At 39.9% G+C, this 22500-nt stretch overlaps 1 protein-coding gene across 4 annotated transcripts in view; it reads right to left on the bottom strand.

The window, feature by feature from the left end:
* Positions 1-13415: 13415 nt before the first annotated feature.
* The window catches only part of LOC125028242 (dual specificity protein phosphatase CDC14A-like), an 86079-nt gene continuing 76994 nt past the window's right edge, over positions 13416-22500 (bottom strand). Inside the window, exons 4-13 of one of the 4 annotated variants that reach the window (XM_047617655.1) lie at positions 18968-19177; positions 18463-18781; positions 18189-18327; positions 17870-18044; positions 17478-17606; positions 17053-17186; positions 16355-16543; positions 15075-15692; positions 13943-13996; positions 13416-13554 (exon numbers count right to left, since the gene is read on the bottom strand). In XM_047617655.1, the coding sequence (XP_047473611.1) occupies positions 13987-13996; positions 15075-15692; positions 16355-16543; positions 17053-17186; positions 17478-17606; positions 17870-18044; positions 18189-18327; positions 18463-18781; positions 18968-19177 (1923 nt within the window). In that variant the 3' untranslated portion in view covers positions 13416-13554; positions 13943-13986. The remainder of the gene's footprint in view (positions 13555-13942; positions 13997-15074; positions 15693-16354; positions 16544-17052; positions 17187-17477; positions 17607-17869; positions 18045-18188; positions 18328-18462; positions 18782-18967; positions 19178-22500) is intronic. The other 3 variants (XM_047617657.1, XM_047617653.1, XM_047617656.1) reach the window with 3 other exon arrangements.

A 22500-nucleotide genomic window follows, 5' to 3' on the forward strand; every position in this document is an offset into this window, starting at 1 on the left:
CAACAGACGTAAAGCAGTTGCAGTGGTCATTACCGGATTTTCCAATGTTTGTGTTGCCCAGTAATATGTCTTCTTCTTGTGACGAAGTAGCGTATTTACATGTGCAACGTGTCGGCACCAAGTCGACATAAGCACAGGAGTTATTTCGACTACGGTTCTTGGGGATATCCTCGCCCGGGAGTTCAGCTTCTAGGATATCATCATACATATCAGCGTACATGCCTCGCCCCTTGCAGGTTGCCGAATTGGGTGTGCTGTTGATTCGAGATACACCCTCTCCCTGCAACGGCGTGGGCATTTTGCTTAGAAGGGATGACGGCTGACCAATCATAATAGCAGGAGGGTATGCGGGCTGAATTACGGGATTCCTCTGCGACGGCATCGGAGGGCACGTGATGATATATGCGTTGGAGCGGCACGAAGGACTCGGAGGCGCGAGGAGCACCTCTCGACACCCCTGCTTGAAGTCGGGATTCCAGAAGTAGTAGATGACGGGGCGAACTGCACTCATGGTGTAGGCTAGCAGCAACAGCACCGGCATGAAGTGAGGAGAAAATGGTCTTGATATCAGCAACGCACAGAAGGAAGTGTTGAGAGGTAGCCACGCGATGACATGTAAAGAACTGACAGTAACTAATGTATGGACCTTTTGCCATCGCATTCTTACTGTGTGACTGAGCGCTATGTTAGAACGTCGCTTCTGTCGCTGGTGGACGAAGAGGCGAATATACATGATGGCTGTAACGAAGATAGGTAGAACGAAGGTGCAGCAGGTATACGCGGCAGAAGCATAATCCGGCGGCCTCGTGAGACACCAAGTGGAGAACACGTGCTCGTGGCTGCGCAGACGCTCCCCTTCCAGGCGCGTCGAATTCGCCATGGGGAGAGCGACGATGAGGGCGGCTCCCCAGGCGACCAGCACCATGCGGCGGGCGACGAGGCGGGAAATAAGGATTCTGGAAGACTGGGATATGGCGCAGTACCTATCCAGGGACACCATAGACAGGACCAACGCCTGCATCGCGCCCGTCATCAGCACCGCCAGGAGGGCTACGGTGCACATCTTGGTGATGGGTTCCATGGGCGTGTCCTCGGTCGCCCACAGCTCTCCTAGCATTACCGGCACCAAGGCAGCACCGAGGATCATGTCGCCAGCTGCGAGAGACAACACGAAGCAGTTGGTCGTGGTCTGTGGCCCTCGCGACCGACGAACCACGCACCACAGCATCGTATTCCCAAACGTGGAGGCGACCAGGACACCCAGGAACATCGCTCCTACTCCGACCCTGTACGCCAGCCTCCAACTCCCGTCGCACCAGCTGCCGAGGCACGAGTTAGCTGCTTCCATCTCCGTCGAGTCGATGCTGTTATTTTGGTTCTCTGATCCTAGCTCACGCCCAGTCGCTTGTTGCTCTTACACTCACTCTCTTCTTCGCTGTATGTTTTAATGGCTCGTGTTCTCTATAAAATTGTATATATATCCTCTCAACGACATACGGATTAGATTTGCTTGAGAGAGACTTCTAAGTGTCGGATTTCGATGATTCACACTTGCTCTGGCGAAGCGGACGTCGAGTGCCGTGCGTGACCTCGTCATCTCTCATGGGCGAGCAACTGATGCGCGGTAATTGGGTTATGAAGATTATTGTGAGAGCCGTTTCGGTTGCCATGGCGATAGATCTAAACAAGGGAGCAGCATTCACTTACATAATCATATGCGTCGTATCACATTTCCAAAGAAGGGTGAGAATTATTGGATCAGTCAATGGGGTGCGGTAACTTTTGATATTAAGGGTTCATTAAAAAAAAAATAAATAAATAAAATCGACCGGCGGTTTATATATAACTCCTATGGTCACTGCATGATTTGGATGCTGGGAGATGACGAGAAACAACCAACGAATTTCACACCAACTTTCCGACTGTCTTGACACGAATATAAAAAAAAACTTTGAGGCGTAGGTAAGGCTTCACGGTCTCAGGAGTACGTTGAGTGTCTCCACTATTTCTTTAGCGCGCAACAGGTGTGCATTCCGGCGAAGTCACGCGCTGGACGTCCGAACACGTGCTTGCGACGGTGACACGCGAACGACTGAGGAGACGATCAGCTGGGGTTCCCGGACATACGCAGGAGCATCGCAACGGGGAGAGGAAGATGCTATACATCGTCATAGGACTTAAAATAAGTGATTACTTACATATACGCACTTATGCTTAATTATGCTTAATTATACTTACATTATTATTGAGGTGCTAGATGTTGGTCCTGAATTGATAAGTTAGCTGTTATGATAGTGGTTGCCTTTTCGAATGTTGGCATTACAGAGACCTCCGTAAACATTATGTGCAAATTTACATCAGACAGGGAGAGAGGGAGGAAGAGGTGCGGAGGGAGAATTCCATATACATACATACATACATACATACATACATACATACATACATACATACATACATACATACATACATACATACATACATACATACATACATGCAAACATACAAACATACAAACATACAAACATACAAACATACAAACATACATACATACATACATACATACATACATACATACATACATACATACATACAAAAATACATACATACATACATACATACATACATACATACATACATACATATATACATATATATGTATACATACATACATAAACACAAAACACACACACACATATGTGTGTATGTGTATATATATGTATGTATATGTACACACACACACACACACACACACACACACACACACACACACACACACACACACAACACACACACACACACACACACACACAGGGAGACACACACACACACACACACACACACACACACACACACACACACACACACACACACACACACACACACACAACACACACAACACACACACACACACACACACACACACACACACACACAGGGAGGAAGAGGTGCGGAGGTGTGTGTGTGTGTGTGTGTGTGTGTGTGTGTGTGTGTGTGTGTGTGTGTGTGTGTGTGTGTGTGTGTGTGTACATATACATACATACATATATATATACACACACATACACATATATGTGTGTGTGTGTTTTGTGTTTATGTATGTATGTATACATATATATGTATATATGTATATATGTATGTACATATATATTAAACACACTTATGTGTGTGTGTGTGTGTGTGTGTGTGTGTGTGTGTGTGTGTGTGTGTGTGTAGGTGTGTGTGTGTGTGTGTGTGTGTGTGTGTGTGTGTGTGTGTGTGTGTGTGTGTGTGTGTATGTATGTGCGTGTGCGTGTGCGTGTGCGTGTGCGTGTGCGTGTGAGTGTGCGTGCGTGTTTGCGTGCTTCGGTAAATTTGAAAATGACGCCTAACAGCGATTTCCGGTTGACCACATTTTTCCTGGGAGCTCCCATCGTGTTTGTAACGAATTTAGTGTATATTCTTGTCGCAAACGAACTTTCAACAGCTGCAAGGAAATTTCGCGATAAAAGCGAAAGATGGAATATAGTTATTACGATGCACATTTATAATAATAAAGGGTTTTTGCCCCTAACATTCCCCATAGGGGTACTGCCGCCCGTCTGATTTGCAAAAGCTTCACCTCGTATGCTCTGGTAGAACAGAGCCCGGTCAAATACACCATTGTTGCTCATTCACAGTAAATGGAGGGCTTAGCTCCCTATCCTCCGCCTGGTCTACACCTTCACCTCTTATGCTAAAGGTCAATAGTTCGCTTAAACTTGCAAGTAACCGTAAACAGACATATCAGTAGCATATGTCCCATAGGGCTCATAGTCTTTGTGACTAGACTGAATTTTTTGATCACTTACAAAACTGGGATATCCTCTTTTTTCCCCTTAGTATATACGTTGTTATGTGAAAGGGCTGTCTTAAATGTTTCATAGGCGAAACCAGCAGACCAGTGGAAAAAAAATAGATTAACATAAACGTGATGTTAGGTTTGTTGAAGAATCTACTGTTTGCTTTATCCACTTACGTGATGGAGGCCATCAACTTATTTGGAAATACGCTAGATTAATTCATGTCTCGGAATTTGTACGAAAGAAAAACGTTAGCTTTCCTGATTAGAAAATGACCTAGACCTTGATCCCCATCCCCGGTATTTGATTCAATTCTTGTTCTTAAGGTCTCTCTGCTACTATGTACTCATGTCAAAAATGTCTTATGTATTATGTGTATTAAGGGCTAAAACACACATACATAAACACTACGTTCTCAAAACATTTTTTAAGTAAGGCACCTATAAGGGCACCTCGGAATTAATGACAATTGAAAAAGCATCATCGAGCTGTTGACGCTGCAGGTAATTTTAAAGAAAGTACGACACAGCTGCTGCATTAGAACATCCCCAACACGAACTTATGACGAACAAAGGGTTACGCCCCCATCTCACATTTTCCTCTTTCTCCCAGTAATATTTAATTTTAGGTAGTTCGCTACTATCTCTGATCTATTTACTTTCCTTCCATCGAGAATCTAGGTTCTCTGTTTTTCTTGTATATTGTTGTTTGTGTATGCATTTCGGTTGTTTGCGTCGTTAGTAGAGGAGCTCTTGAAGAGGCCCAAACGATACGGTCATTTTCTTTTCATATATTGGCTGTTTCCTTTCATCTTTGTGTACATGATTCTGCGTTTGTTTATGGCGTTCGAACTTACAGTGGCTTTCTAGTGATCATGGAGATTTTGGATGAGCTGAGTAGTGTGTGTTGGAAATCCCATTGCATTTATGTTTCGACGGAGCATTTCAACTGCGCCAAATGCCTTCCAGTTTTCAATGAGGCAGAAGTTCAGTTTTCCTCCCCCGGTGTTTTTTTGTTCTTTATGATCATCAGTTTAAGATTTGAGTATTTGGTTTCTTGGTCCTTTTCCGTATTGCCCTTCTACAATAATCTCATTCACTTTCGTTTCCGTCCGTCTATGACTATTAGGAGAATTTTGCTTCAGTGGATAATGAGATTGTTCTGTTGTTTGTATATTGAAGAGTATTCAATCTCCAAAGACATTCTTTTTTTTTAACTCGTGGTTCCTGGATAGTGTGATATACATGTCAAGGCCTCTGTGGTTTTGATTGATTGATTTTATTAACGTATAGAAGGCTCTACAAGTGATAGATAACTCTCCAAGTGCTTAGTTACCAAATAGTCATTAACTGGTCGTTCCATGTAACCTATTTACCTTTTCCTTGATTTTTGGGAATATTCTCTTGTATCCTGCATTGTTATAAGTACTATAATTAATCATAAATTCATAATGCCCATGATGATAGTAACTGATTATTATTATTTCATGAAATGGGGTCACGTAGAATTTAACTCATTGTTGACTGAGCACATGGGGTTCCATCGTGGACACATCTCATTACATAATTATGGCGTTTCCTTTTGAAAACAAGGGCGGAGGTTCAGTTTCAGTGTCTTCGAAAAGAGGGTTTGGTCAGGTTTGAGGCTGTTGTTATTTATTTTATGAAGGTTCTCACAGAAGGACTTGCATCTTTTAAAAGAATCTGTCCCGTCATTCAGTTTTATGCCGTTTTCATCCCACTTGGCATTTTTTGACTGTCGAAGCCTTTGTTATTTCTTAAAACTCTTTTGGTGGGTTTATAATGGATTCTTAGAAATTTTCTTGTATTGTTTATTTATGTATTTTGCTTTGTCTCTTCTAAATATTATTTGTATTTTTGTATTTTAATTTCTGTATGCACTTTGATCTGAAGTTTATAACTCTTTAATTGTAATTTTTCCTGTTCCAAGATAGTGTAAATTGCTATCTAATTTTTAATAGCTCTCTTGTTATCTATTGTTTTGGCTTAACTTTCTTCTCCCAATTCACTGGGTATTTTATTTACTTCACAATCCAGAAGGACTTGAAATTAATTTGAGATTTCAATTCTGAAGTTGTCATTAATTGCGAGGTCAGACCTTAGCGGTGATCATAATTCTTCGAGTCTACTCTTTAATTCCATTCTCAACAATGAGGATCACTATTACAGCACGCAAGGTAGAGTACCTGAATCTTTGATAGTGATTTGCCATTTTTTGTGGAGTATGATCAACCTCATTGCAGATCTGTCCGTTGGGAGGTCCAAGTGCATAGGCGTCTGAGGTGATGCATTAAGAGGGTGTTTGTTATTACTAGATGGTTTGCTTTGTGGAACTCTATGAAATCCTCACCTCCTTCATTTCTGTGGGTCTCAGTTTTGATAGTTTTTCCAACTTTGGCATTTATGTTACAGATGACAGTTTCACAACTAGGTTTGGAGTGGTTCAAATCTTGTAAGGTATCATAAAAAGGCATCCATTTCTTCCATACTGGCTGTGTTTGGTGCGTAATACTGCGCTTTTGCTTGGAGCCGTACCTTTATAATTCAGTTGGAAGTAGGCTTGTCACCTTGGAGAGCGTCTTTAACTTAATTAGTTTCAGAGCTTCCACTTTCAGTTAGTTTCAGAGATACCCACGGATCTGGATTTTTTTCGTGCCGTTTCTGTAGTTGCCAGATTCCTTTTATTTTTATTTCTAACACTTCTTTTGCCATACAAATGTAGATAAATTTCCGACCAATGGTACTGCAGATTGATGGTGTGGTAGAGGCAAGGAAAAGTAATATCTGGTAGAAATATGGCAGTGTGGCAGAGAAATGACAGGTTGATGGTGTGGTGAACGGATGGTAGGCTGATGATGTGGTAGAGAGGTGACAGGTTATTGGTGTGGTAAGAAGGTGACAGTGATGATGTAAAAAGGGAGGCAGGGAGATGGTATGGTAGAAAATGGCAGAATGATATCTGGAGAGGAATGGAAAGTGGTGGTATGGCATATGGATGGTCGGGTAATGGTGTAAGAGAGATGGCAGGGTGATGGCTTGTTAAAGGGATGGCAGAGTCGAGTGATACTGGAATGACAGGGCGGTGGTGTGGCAGACAGCTGGCAGGTTGATGGCGAAAGAAAACATTCAAACTATGTTGTAATTCCTTTATTTTTTTTTTAATGTTTTCATTTCTGATAAATAAAATCCAGGGGTAATAATTGTAGACATTTGACTATAGAAAAAAAAATATTCGAATGTATCTTGCTCTTGAAATCGATGGAATTCATTACGTCCAATCTCGTACGACTGAGCCTACGGACGGCAACGCTAGTGGGTGCATAGATATATGTGTGTGTGTGTGTGTGTGTGTGTGTGTGTGTGTGTGTGTGTGTGTGTGTGTGTGTGTGTGTGTGTGTGTGTGTGTGTGTGTGTGTGTGTGTGTATGTGTGTGTCTGTCTGTCTGTCTTCCCAACTCGTGATTAATCTGAATACTTGGTAGATTGGGGCTTTAATGGTACTTTTATATGATGCCGTGTGTTCTTTTATGAAATTATTATCGTGGCATAACAATGGATGTATGTATTTACGTATATGTACTGTAATTTTACTCATTTATCTTATCCATGTATTTAATAGCGGTGTTTATCGTTATGTAAAGACGGATATACTGCAAATGTTTGGACGGATAGACCGCATCCAACACTGAACTGTCAAAACGAATATGAATGAAAGACTGATATCTGGCAAAGCGTGGATATATTGGGGCGCTGCGATTCTGATTCTGGCAGTGTGTCAAGTAAATTCAGTATTCTTGTTTGTTTGTATATTGTATGTTATTTTACAAGGGTTTCGCTTTACTATAATCAGAAAACCAGGTACGGGACAGTGGCGTATAGGGCACATAATGTATTTAATTTCTGCACATGGTTTTATTTGCTACTAGGGGTATATCAGCGACCGTATAATGGCCTTATACTTAGCACTGATTTGATCTTAGAATATACCCTCGTACCCTTCTGTGGTATCTGAATGCTCCTGGGCGCCACTTGCTTACTCTCCCGCCCCCTTACATACCTATGCTGTTAGTGAAATAATGTGAGCTGTATTTGAAGAATAACGACTAAAATGTCTTAGAGATTCAAGTTGTTATTTCAAGGCAAATAATCATGATATAGATCTCAAAATATTTTAGATTGAAGTGAATAAAATATTGATTTGTATATACATTCTTTACAGTATCCATGAGCCAATTGAAATTCATTCTGCAAGTTACACGAAATTGATGGTCACAGCTCCATGGTTTTGAGTGCATTTGAAAGTTATGAATAAGGTCACTGAATAAATTAATGATTAACATAGAAACAACAATGGATAACAAAGGAAGAGGCGAGACAATTCACTGGAAGTATTATGCTGTCTACGGCAATGAACAAAACTACTTTAGTAGTTGTTCAGTAAATAAAGTTAGGCAAATAAGCTCAGTACACCAAAGACCAGCTGTACCTGAAATAATACAAACATTTCATAATGACAATAGGAGTCCTATAATCTAATTCTGTACAAACACACCAAAAATATATTTTTCTCTGAAACCTTCATTTTTACTGTAAAGAGAAAATGCAATGCATTTCTTAATGTTTTTTTCAAATCACTACACATATATGCTTAGAGACCTGGCATAAATGCATCCATAATGACCCCATTGCACTGAACCTTCATAACAGGATGTTACAATAGAGTTCTGTTTTACATTTACTTTAAATGTAGGTTAATAAAAAGTAGAACTTCAAAACAATTAAAGAACATTGTTGTTATTAAAGTAGTAGGCCAGCAAAACCACATTTAGGATTTTATTTTGAAGTGGAGTTGCTTGTCCAAACAATTATCTTTTTAGTTGATACCCGATCTTCATGTTTACAAAACCTAGCAAACCCTTCACAGTTTTATTGTAATGATAATATTAATGTCAGTCACATTACTCTGTATTATTTACTACCATTTTAATTATTTTAGTACAAAACTCTGTTACTTAGTGTATAAAATTTCCTTAATAAAATGTCATATTTATCATATGGTGTGAAAGTAAAAGCATATGGGTAATGTAGTGTGAAGTTTGTCAATTATAACTAGATGAAAAGGGAAGAGAGAGAGTTGAGAGAAAGAAGAAAGAAGGGAAAAAAAAAAAAGTAGATGAAACAAAGTATATACAAAAATAACGAAGAAACTAATTGACATTTGTGGGAAAAAAAGAAGAAAAAAAAAAAAAAAAAAAAAAAAAAATCCATATTTCCTTTTTGAGATCTTTGTGATATTTTACTTGGCCATAAGACATAACTTCCATGAAGCAGTAACCGTGTATGCAACACATTTCAGGAAATTATACTCATCTAATTATTTTCTGTCTTGATTTAATTACTTATGGAAATATCTTGAAAAAAACAATTGTCTATAAAATATTTTTAAGGAAAACTGAAACAAAGAAAAGTACATTTCATAATCTATATTTCCTTTTTTCTCAAATAAGACACTACAAACCTCTATTGCATAACAAACAGGGTTAGAAAAATAGTTCAATTCCCAAAAGCAATCATGTTATTTAAAATGAAGATCGTAATCAATATTATTTTACTTAATATTTATGAACTATGGTATATAAGAAGCAGAGGGATGCTGTATAATCTAAGAACACTTTTACATCACTTTAAGAACGACACATGTAGAGTATCCAAATTTGTAGTCTCCATCACGCTTGTGACCAAAATCAATGCCTAACTTAGGATATAAAGGAAAATGATTAGTAACTCATATGTTCTGTGCTACTAAATGTAAAATTATCCTCAAATTATCCCCCCCGCCTTTTTTTTTTTTTATAATGAATTTCTGCTACCAGTGATGAGGCAGACTTCCTTGATTCTGAGATGAGAATGATTTCTGTAATATGCAGCTCCTCTAATACAAAGGTGAAGGCAATGAGTCATTTAATTACAGGAGTGATGGAGAATAAGACAAAATGGCATCAAAGAACTTAATGAGGTGGTTAAAGACAGACACACATACGCACACACACACATTCCCTCAACCACTCCACTGAAAATGTGTAGAACAGTGATACTGTCTATTGTTTGAAATGACCTATTTTCCTGAACTACTTCCTCCTCCACAAGCACAGTCATCAGTTTCTTCTGCTTTCATTAAATAAAACTGATAGCATCATCACAGAAGACTCCAACCGCCTCATAGTTTTTCAGTACCACCTTGCCTGTGTACATATTTAACAAAGAACAAGAATAATGTTGGAGATCCTAATGAATACAGGAATTATTATTATGTCCCTGTATTTGAAGATATAAACTCATAAGATGGCTAGGATTCATAATCACAAATTGTTATTCATTGAAAAATATGTTTCCTGTTACCCCCCATCCCCACCCCAGTCATTGTTTACATGGACTTGGTAGATCTTAAACAGTTGAAAAGTAAAATTGAACACAAAAATAAGTGTTATGTGGAAACATGACAATTAAAATACTATGTATTTACACACACACACATATATATCTATCTATTCATCTTCACAAAAAGGAAGAAACTCAAGAAGAACTGTTACAGATCTAAGAAGAAAACTGGTGGCTTCAAAAACTAGAAACTGTTTTATGAATGAACAATGGCTGAATATATTACAAAAACTGATATGGTATGGTGGTGAAAAACTGCTGTATCAAAGAATGTTATAGTTGGGCCAATATTAATTTCCAAAATAAAGGTAAAATTTTGTGCACAATGCACATTTCTCATGAAGTATTCTAAACTGATTATATATCAGCTCATAAAGAAGCACCTCAAGGTATGCACTACAAAACTCAAGTAGTGGAGTGTGTATATTGTATTTAAAAAAAAAAAAAAAATTGTGCAGCATTTCTCTTCTTTCATAACAAAAGTTATTTACTATTAACTTTCTACAAAAATAAGTCACACTTCTGCACTGAAACATTAATATTTCAATATATATACACCCACACACATATATATATAAAACAAAGGAATGTCTTGGTCAGTGACAAAAAATATGATCCATTTTCAATTGTTATCAACCAACATTCTGCCATGCACTCTGCATGCAGCTAACAATATAACATAGATCAAGTGTGCAGATCTCAATGACTTAATGAGATCATAAAGATATCACTTACAAAAATCTATATGGGTAAATCATCTTTGCATTTAGCTTGGTTCAAAACTAAGTTCACATCACCAAGGATGAACTAGAATCTAAAAGAAAAAGAAAGAAAAGAGAAATAGAAGGAGATTAGATAGATAGAGAAGTGCAGATTTAGGTTGACCAAAATATAAGGCAGTAAATGTTATCACCATCATGATCTACTCCCCTTAACCAATTATAACATGATTTAAGCAGTAAGTTTAGAGGAAGTGCTTTTACCTCGCTATATAACTGAGAAGTAATGAACTATGGCTGTGCTTTGCAATTTGCAGGTTTAATGGTCGTAAGATTTGTGCTTGTATATGGTAATATTATTATTCAAATGTTTTTCCACTCCAAAAATAATATGTATGGCAAACAAGTCCTTTGAGGTAGGGTTCATGGACTTTATGACTGACATTATATCACTTCAGAAAAAAAAAAAAAAAAAAAAAAAAAAAAAACAGCAGTTTGATAAAACTACTCTTTCAAAAGTTTTTTTTTTTTTTTTTCCTCCCTAAAAATTCATCTTCATCTTAACATTTGCTTTAGTCCCATCTCAGAAAAAAAAAAGTACTAAATGTCTGTTCATATAATTATTGAGTAAACCTTGTAGAACAAGGATCTAAATTATGGTAATTCATTTTAAAGATTTTGAAAGTTCTAAATCCTCAGTTGTCAAATGAACTATGTACCTAGTATCTGTTGTGTGAAATATAGCACATGTTGATATTTCAATCTTTTTATATACAAAAAATATACTTTGTACACAAAGATATTCCCCCAAAAGTATGATATGAATATGAACCTAACTCCTCCTTTGAAATGCACCTAAAAAATTTCTCTGCCATAAAATGATGGATTAATGTATATATAAAATGATATAACTTCGTCATGAATATCTGAATACATCAATCAGTTTCACAATTCGACTAAAAGAGAACCTTGGTTCAGAGAAAGGACTACATACATCTCAACCTAGATCGTCCTGTTACACTTAACACCAAGCGTGAGCCGACCTAGGGTTTCTATCATGCATTTCAGGACTAAAATGTATGTACAGAATAGAGAAAACTTGTAAGAAAATGTCAATAACTGCCCACCACTAGCAGCCCATATTTTAAAAAATCTTTGAAAATAATTAATTTTCAAACACTCTCATTTTTACACCAAACTATACTGGCAACAAGCAAAACTTCATGTAATTTTACTGTATACAAGGTACTTTATGATTTATTGGTTGAGGTTCTTTAGCCAAGGAACCACTTGAGATACTCTAGCACAAATTCTCAAACCTATATATAATTTGTACACCAATATGAGGACATGGCACAGAACTTACCTATCACACATCAGGCACACTTATGTTAGGCTCTTATCTAATATGAAAAAACATTATCCCAAGACCTACAATCATGAGAGTATTTCTTCCATTGTCATTTTTTTATTATGATTTTTTTTTTTACACTCTAGTGCATTATTACTACTATACAGAGCCTTGCTCCTCCTATCACTCATGGGGTAAGTTATAAATTTTGTGCCGCTACTACACCAAAGGACTATGACTTACTCATCAGGAATGTGGCGGGAGCACCGCGTGGTAACAGCACCAACACTGGTCGTCCTTTTATTTTCCTCCTCCCAACTAGCTCGAGTGCGTGTGCTTCTCTCAAGGGGAGGATCGTCTGGAAGAGTTCTGATCACTTTATATGTACTCTTTTCTTTGCGGATAGTGTAGTACTCAGTTATTTGTGTCTGTGCTTTCTTTTTGCTACCAATTTCTTTGTTCTTCTCAGCTTTGCTTCTTTCAGAATTATCACTTCCAACTGGTTCTGGACTAGTGACTCGACTTCGTGACTTGCGCGTCTTGAGGCTTCTTCCAGGCTCCCGATTTGATGGACTGTGAGATCGCTTTTTAAGGCCATTACTTCTTCTCACCCCTAGCTCACTCCTGTTTGCTCCTCTACCTGATCTCCGCAGACTAGTTCCTGTGCTAATCTTACTCCCTCTACCCTCAACACTAGCAGCCTTCCTCAGCTCTGGGGGAGCAGATCGAGACACTTTGCCCTCCCCTCTACTCCGGTTCTCTGACACAACCTCAACTGACCAAGACTTGGAAGAACTTTTGGAAGTCTTGGAAGAGTTCCTGAGCTCCGCTGAGGTACTCTTTCTCTCGGGAGAGGAAGTGCCGGACACGACTTTATCCTCTTTGTCGCTGGCGTTGAGTGCGGTATCCGACTCTTTATCATTATTGGAGTTGGAGGAGGCAGCTTCCGACTTGCTGGGTGAGTCGGAGTTGGCGGAGGAGTTCTTGGTGGCACTAAGCTTGCCGAAGGAAGAACTTCGCGATTTCTTAGAAGTAGTCTTGTTGCCGGTGGAGTTGTTGGTGGTGTCTGTGTTTGAGGATGCTGATGATGGGGATGAGATGTTCTCTGGGCTTTTCTTACTGTTCTTGCTTTTCGAGGTGGGCAGTATTGGTAGTCATCTGACAAGGGCAGCTTTCGTGGACCTGCTGGCAAGTGTATTTGAGGTTCGGCTGGAAAGAAAGCAAACAAAACAAGTTAAATAGTAGTTTTGGGAGACTATAGTATTATTATAGACTATATATGCCAATTTTTATCCTGTCAATTACCAATGTTTAGTTACATAGAAGCAGGCATATCCCACATCAAAAATGCAACTTCATTCTGCTTTATTCCTGGTTAATATTGCCATACGCTACATACATACATGTAGACAGCAGGCATGAATGAGGCAACTATACACAGGTAACAACATTCTGAAAGGAAGTTAGACTATTTTTTGCACATACAAACAACTTATAATTGGCAAGTGACTGACTCCCAACACAAATCTTTAAATATATATATATCATATTCTTTGCCCCAACAGAGAAGTCCATCCTATTTTCTTCTTTAATTTACCTTTATTTTCATCCAGCAAGCTATCCTTCGCCAAACCTTTATTATCAGTTGTACCTAAAGTCAAACAAGCAGTATGGGTTTTTAGTAGCAAAAATACTTATAGCTTATCATTTTGAATATTTACTGTTGAGCAAAAGTCTCAAACTAATCCCACTCTACAAAATTTCTAACTTGCCTCAAGCAGAATAAATTAACATTTTTAAAAGCAAGATATATATATAAAAATATGTATGCATGTATGGACAACATGCATACACATCAGCATTCATTATTCTTAATACAAACAGTCCATACAATCAAATATGGTAAATTTTCCATCTGTTACAATGTATACACAGCTTTACCTGTGACATTGCTAAATGGCCTTTAATTTTACACAGCCCGAATTGGTCTGCATGCACAAACCAAGTGCATTCTAAGCACTGCCTCTGTAGCAACATTTGACATTAGTGCTCACATAAATAATATATATATATATGGTATATTTTTTTGTCAACAGAACTAGTTTGAGTGTTCAGGTGTTTAAAAGGGAATATTCAAGGGGAATTTAATGTTACAAATGAATTTCTTCATTATTTACTGACAAGACAATGAATCAAAATTATGCTAAAAAATAATATTAAAGATCACTATTCTATCAACTCCTTCTTAACAAAATATATAAACAATCATATGAATTACAATTCTAACCAACCAAGGAAAAGTATATTTCAGGGAGGGAGGGGGGGGGGGGAAGACTTTACTTTCAAAATTTGTGTAGATCATAATATAACATGTACTTTACTATTATTCAAAACATGTGCATACTACTTATCATGTGTATATTTTAACATGTATCTGCATGTTTATGGGTAAAATAACAAATACACACTGAAAATGGAAAATTAGGAAATAACCATGCACCAAAGGAAAAAGAAGAGAAATCAAAATTTCTATGCAAGGAAAACCTGCAAGCTTGGAGCAGCATAAAATCTTGTATGTGAAAAAAGAAAAAAGAAAAGAAAAAACTCAAGAATTCAAAAGGAAAAAAGAAAAATATCAATAACCATAAAATCTGAAATAAAAACATACATGCAAAAAAATAAAACAAAAGTTAAACAAAAAATCACTATTCACTAGACATCTAACTTACACAGGAGAGAAACGGTAGTGAAAAAGTTGATTACTATTTGTTATCCCCTTTACTACGCGATAGACTGGGAGTTTGCTGTGAATGACAGGTGAAAGGTGTGAGCGGTTTCCCAAATTGGATGTCCGACTTCTCTCATCCTCTCTCAAGCTGCAGCCTCCACTATCTCCCTCTTGTTCAGAGTTGTTATTATTAAACTGTTGGCTTTCCCCAATGTTTCCATTGTCCACAGCACCCGAAGACGACACTCCAGCCACAACATTGTTCACCTCGTTAGTTCTGGCTATTGGATTGTCGTTGGACGAGGAGGAAGAATAGGACGAAAGAGAGGACAGACAGGGGACTTTAGACTGAGAAGACAGAGTAACATGAAAGGAGGATTTGGAAAGACTAGAGGACGACCCGCTGGAACTGCTAAGGTGCATCTTTCTTGCTGAAGTCTGAGATGTAGAGCCCCCACCAGGACCATGTGGGGTCTCTGGTGGAGCCATGGAAGATGAAATCAGGGCCCGTGTTAGGGGCTGTGAGACAGAAGGAGGACCTGGGGATCGTGACATCCCCAGAGCCTTGTTCCCACGATGAGCAGATCCCCGATACACCGATCCCAATAGCCATGCATGTCTTGCGTGAAGGTGAAAAAATAGAGGGTAAATGTCTTGGATATAGCAGAAAGATTTCACACAGAACCAATATATATATTTTCTCTGAGAACCTACAAAGAATGTGCTCCTCTTGACTGAAATAATCATGCACTTGAAGTTAATGTTCACATCAACTGCACCAAAAATTTTAAGCACTAGAGACATTACATGACTATGCTTTGATTCCTTCTATCCAAACACTTCAGGTGTGCAAATGTCACTGAGTCTTAAGGGTATTAACACCTGTAAAATGCTGATGCAGTTTTCTTTGTATTTGTTCTCAAGATGAAAGCTAACCAATTCCAATTACTAAATAGACTGTGTTAATATATTATTATAATAAATACCTATCTATAAAGTACATGCTCCAAGTTGTTACTACGAGTATTAGTCAGAAAGTCAAAATACATTCTCTTTCTATACCCACTCCCTATACTAAACACATTTATTTATTGACTTACTTTTAAAATAATACAGTAGAATTAGAAGAAGCAAGGTGTATTAATATTTTAATATTGGACCCACATATATATCTCAAATAATTACTTGACCTAACTTCTACTTTTACTCTGTTAAACAGCATGTTTAATACTGTGAGGGTTATTCACCTAAATTTCCCTAAACCATAAAATAATTCCTCACCTCTTGCTTGTGGCTGTGGTAGTGGATCGCATAGGCCTACGAGCAGTGTCTCTGTAGGCTGTGGTGATGGTGGAGACCTTGCCAGCTTTCAGTGGAGACAGCACAGCCTCTCGCCCACCACCACCACTACCACTGCCTCCACTCCCCAGGGGCGTGGACTTGGTACGCACGTGAGCTTTGTCCTCAAGGCTGTAACAACATTTGTTGCTACACTAACTGTAAAAGCACATTTCCCTATCCTAATAAACATATGCAGATATGAATAAACTAAACTTTTTAACATCTTACACACACCTACTGTAAGATGCTAACTAGCACACTGTCACTGCATTTAGACATTTCAGTCATGGAATCCATACAATCTATTTTTTTTTCCCCTCACATCATAGAGGTGGAAAAGACTGAAATAGTGTCTACACTAATTTATGATACAGAAAGATTTTGGGGAAGTAACAACTACTACTTTGTGTATGGTACGTGCAAAACCTGGTTTCATGCTTAAGGAACATTACAATGACACTACTCTTCAGAATTTTGGTATTTCAGAAATTCTGTTCTAAATAAATATTGTGAATTATTCTAACCTTTTGAAATCACCCATACTAACACATTTCCAAATACTTTCAGCCACACGTGATTTCATACATCTGCTCACGCCAATCTTGGGGGCTTAAACAAGTTGAATTAGATTTACTTACTGTACTCGTCCAGTTGTGGCAGAACGGGCATGGGTTCGTGAAGCTTTCAGCTGGTTTAGGCGATCGCCTTGTGAAAGCCCGTTTATAAGTCGGGTCTCGGAATCTTTACTGTCTGCATTACTATTAGCAACATCCTGAAAAAGTTACAAGGCTTATTAATGATATATTCATGGCCATACGACACTGGTGCAAACCTTCAGTGATATTTATTCATTTTTCAGTCATAGGAGTTCTTACAAAATTGTTCAAATTCTATCAAAAATTTAAAGGAAAGCATATAATATGAACATATATAAGTGCACCCATGGGAAGGAATTACCTAAATCAAGTGCCAATAATAAAACAAACCTTGTAAACAATTTAGAGGAAATGTTACCTGAATATTGTCAACTGAAATACCTGAAATGCCACTTTATTTTTCTTACCTCGATGTACTTGTCATGATTATCTGTTTGTGAAGTTTGGTCATCTAACTTCAACAAGTCAACGCCACTTAGCACTACTTGGACATTTTCCTCTCGATCCACGTCATCTTCTGATGTGTTTCCATTGACCTGTTTTCAAATGCAATACATCAGTAAAGGACATAATGCTAATTCTATTATACTGAACTTTAAACAACATTTTACTGCACAATTTTGTATATTAACGTAAAAACTATGATTGCTGTCTGTTTCATAAAATTAACCTGGCTGTTGTAGGGTAGGATAAGAAAAAACAAATCCTAACAAACAAACCTGAAGATCGATTCACATTAGCACGAAAGTAAAGACTTTTTCAGACCATGACTTTGAAGGGAAACTACATTCTAACTCACCAGTTTCTTTTTATTGTCATTCTTGCAGTTGTTTTTGTTCTGATTATTCCGCAGGTTGGCCAAGTGGTCCCTCCAAGCAATGCTATAAATTCCAAAGTCGAATTTCTTGTTCAAGTTTTGATTTTTGTTGCGTGCTCTGAAGATGTCTCCTTCTAGCCACAGTGAAGACTGTTTCCTGTGGGAAGTTTACCACTAGATTAATAATGGAAACTTTGTACAACCAATAAAAAATAAGTGATCCAGTTCAATCTCGAAGTGTTGCATTACAATCTGATTTTTTTTTGTATTACACGAGACCGGTGCTTTGCTATAGACTTACGAAGTGAGCCATTGCTGCTGCCCCCCAATAATGGAGCCTGGCCTGCAGATACGTAACCAGGCAATACACTCTGCTGCTGTGAATCTGAAGTGCTTCATCATATAGCAACCAATGAGGGATCCTGTACGCCCTAAGCCAGCTGGAAAGTATATCAATGATTAATTAAGCATATCAATGATTAAGCTGCATGCAAACGCAACTACGCACATAAATTCTTCAACGAGTATATAACTTTCATTCGAAAAAGACTGCGGTGCAAAAACGGCACAATTACCTTTACAGTGAACAGCAAGAGCTCCATCAGTATTTTCACTGACACGCAAGAATTCCCTCATGATTTCATCTGAAGGACACGATCCATCAATAAAGTACATATCATAATGTTCAAAGCCTGCATTCTTGAACCTTGAAGCGTCGTAAATCTTTTTGTTGAGTCTCACTATGGTGGTCACATTATGCTTGCGGAAATAGCTGAAGTAAGTCTCGGGGGAATGGAGTGTGTATCCATTCTTGATCTTGCTCTCGGCATGCGGTCCGCAGAAAGCGAGGTATTTACCTGGCATGATCCAATTGAAGTCCCCATTTTGCACTTTCTGCGAGGAGATAAAAAGTAAAATAAGCTTTAGCACAAAACAGAAGCTCGGGAGAGTAGCCGCACTAAATCAAAACCATATTCATTAAGAATATAAAGTTCTACGAATAGTAATTCAACTCCAAAAGAAGAAAAAGTAGAAAAAAGAAAGCCTAATGCAGCAGCAGCAGCAGCAGCTGTCTCTTACTTCGTAATACTCATACTCGTCGACATCGAAGTCATCGAAGTTGAAGAAGCCCAATTTGAAGGCCTTGTCGGTCGCGTGCAGACAGTCGAGCAGCGTGAGATGGTACGTCGACATCCCATACGCGGCATCTCGGAAGGGACAGAACTGCGGGCTGTTTCCGCCCACCAGCGGCTTGTATGCTTCCTCGGGGGTCTTTTTTAGATAAATTATCTAAAAAGAAAAGAACAGGAGAAATCAATATTTGGAAGAGTTGGGAACATGATCTGGACAAACACAAACACCCACACCTATTCACATGCATGTACGTGAATATTGAATTCAATGTAATCATGCTTATGTTTTCTTTACATTTCTAAACATTCGAACACGGACATGTAAGGTGTGCAAAAAATGCACGGCAATCCACTATGACATAACATTCACCTACGAGATTAAAAAAAAAAAAAAAAAATGGTACTGTCAAGCCAAAGTCAGCCATTCGGGCACGGGACGCGAGAACCTGGAATCCACACTCGAGCTTAGTCAGCCCTCATGAGTCACCTGGAACATCGCCAAAGCAATTATCCAGCGCGGCCAAAACACAAAAAGAGGTCCAGGGGGGGAGGGGACGTGAAAATAAAAAAAACTGCATCTCGTTTAATTATTGGCTATCTGAAATCTATTTTTCATTTATCTGTTTCCTATTTACTACCCGATCGTGACATGACAAAATTGTAAGCAGACAATTTGTATCACTGACAACATCCATAGGAATTTGAAAGCCAAATCGCGCAAACACGTTTATTTTACAAGAAGAGCAGGGGTTCAAAGAACACATGCACCTAACATGCTACGTTTACATTCGGGAACCCATGCAATATTAATGTTAAACACGTAAAGTAACTCCACGTCTGCAGTGCGTCACCGGAGCGAGTCCCGCGAAAAGGCATGCGCCACGAGGACAGATTAAATAATGGAATTACAACAGTTTCCGGAAGTCTGTTATTGTTATTCTAGTCTTCGTTGACGTCATCAACAACAATGACAAAGGCAGCGCGAATTCCGGAAAATCTTGAGCTGCTACAAAGCCACTGTGGATATAATATCCAGCCATGCCCTGCGTAACAAAGAGATGTCACATCCCGTCCTGCTACGACGTTACAATTTACTTAGCACCGCGTGTATCCCTTTCCTGTTTCATTGAAGAAACTAAAGATCGCAAACTTGATAAGATAAGCAGACGATCTTATCAACATTATTTTGTAGTAAAGAACGCAAAGAAAAAAGTGCATATACTAGCATATCTAATAGTATACTTAATAAAGCATTTTTTTCAACCAAACAATGCTACAATGCATAATAGCACACTGTACTTAGTCGTAATCTGCAAGGAAGGGTCTCTCATGCACGTTCAAAACCCAGGAGACCGTCGTATAACGCATGCAAAGGTCCCACATGCAATGAAAAGCGAGGACTATGAAGGCCACAACTGCTTCCCGAGGGAATCCTCCGCAATTGTAGGGAAGGAGATGACGAATGCAAAAGGCCCACAAGCATCCTCCCTCAAGCAATTCAAAAGACCGTGATGCATCAAAACGCATCCTTCCACAGCCCCCCCCCCCCCCGCCTATCCCTCCACCTGCGCATCGGGGAAGGGAGGGAGGGAGGGAAAGAGGGAGAGAGGGGAAGGGGCGCGAGTCAAGGCCAAGGTCACAAACACGCCAGCTCGGAGCCCACGATTTTATCGCATTTCCGCTACGACTTCTCTAACAAATAATGAACCCTATGTGTCAGTTGCTGGTGCTTGGAAGTCCTACCTGCATCAGTGCCTCACGAACGAGAAATACAAGTATAAGGGGAAAAAGTCAAACAGCAACAAAAAGAAGCCTTTAATATCCGATTCCAACGTGGCTTTATCAGCTACACCTCTCCGCTCCCCATGACCTCTGTCATACGTAGGGCTGAGGGGTAGCTACCCCAAGATCTCCCCAAGAATGGTTCCGAATGGGTTGCTGCGAGGTAATGGCCTAGGCCAACGTTTTAGGCCATGGCTCAAGTACACGTGACACAACTGCAGAGGAAGCACACGCGCGCTACTGTGGACAGAGGCGTGTAAACAACAGACGCCAAGCATTCTGCACCTGTAAGGCCTCACGCGGGGATAGCCAACCCTTGCGCCCCAAATGCTGTAACCTCGACCAAAATAGCTTCTGATGCTCGCATTTCTCGGCCAAACACACGTAAACAAACATAACCAAATAACATAACACAAAGAAGAACACGACAGATAATATAGCAACTATAAGACAATTTATTTGAACCCGATTTGGGAAGGCGCGTCTGCAGAGAGGAATACCTATCTTACTACCGAACCATTGGACAGAAATTGCCACACCGCCCATACATTGCTTAAGACCTTGAAACCTGATCAGAAGTGTGAATCGTGAATCCTCCGCCAGGGATTCAGGGTTCATGTAATGCTACTGGCTCAGGGCGAGTGAGTGCCCCTGAAAGTCCACCCATTCCCTGCCCATAATACCCATCTGTATCAGGGAAAACACTGAAGAAGGCGAGGCGAGTAAGATGACGCAAAGATAGAACAGCTGATCACGGAAGGGGATGAGCCTATACCCTCCTCCGTTGGACGAAACGCATGGAGGATGTATTTCATCCCTCCCCCCCCAGCCCTGTGGCGTATGCAGCAATTACCCTTACAATGGGCTATTTTAGGATATTCAATGCCGCGTAGAGCTCCCCTCTCCCCTGGCAAACGTGGGTGTAGACAATCTCGACACAATGGAGATGATCACGGATGTATGCAGCCCCCTCCCCTCCTCCCCATAACACAGAGCGCCACTTCTCACCCTGATCTACGATATCTGCCGCCTCCTCCAGCGGGGTTGTCACTCAACTGGCACAGACCGCTTTTCAGTTCGCCACGCTCGATTCCCACCAGCGCTCTCCGCGCTCGTTTGTTCATCACGCGGCCGTTAACGCTCTGCGCGACAATCGAACCACTGGTAATTGGCTGACATTTCCCCCGATTGCCGTTGCGAGATGACCCGCTGCCTCCGCTCATCCCCGTGACACCAGGCAGAACCAAGCGAAGCCATTAGCCGATAACCACAGCAAACACGCCATTGTCATTCGTTACAGCGGAGGCCCTCATCTAATCTCTCTCCCTCTGCGCCTGCGAGCTCTGTTGCCAGAGGCAATGCCATCCAACTAACGGCCACGCATCGCTGGCTGACCTCGGAACTGAAACGCAAAGCCCGGTTCATCTCAGGGCAGAGATGAACCGGCCTCTCCAACCCCGATGCAACCCCGTCCCTCCCCCTCGCGCGCCAAGGCACTGCGACGGCACTCGGCGACCCCGCGGAATCTCGTCATGCACATCTGCTGCATAACCAACGCGACGCAAGGGGATCACGAGAATTAACGAGGCGAGTGCATCTCATTGCTCGGCATTGCATCATCCACGTAATGGCAGCCGTGTCTCTCCTCCGATTCTCTTACAAACCTGATAACGGCACTTAACGCAAAGGACGCGACGT

The sequence above is a fragment of the Penaeus chinensis genome, chromosome 8 (assembly GCF_019202785.1).
Source record: "Penaeus chinensis breed Huanghai No. 1 chromosome 8, ASM1920278v2, whole genome shotgun sequence".
Lineage (NCBI taxonomy): Eukaryota > Metazoa > Arthropoda > Malacostraca > Decapoda > Penaeidae > Penaeus > Penaeus chinensis.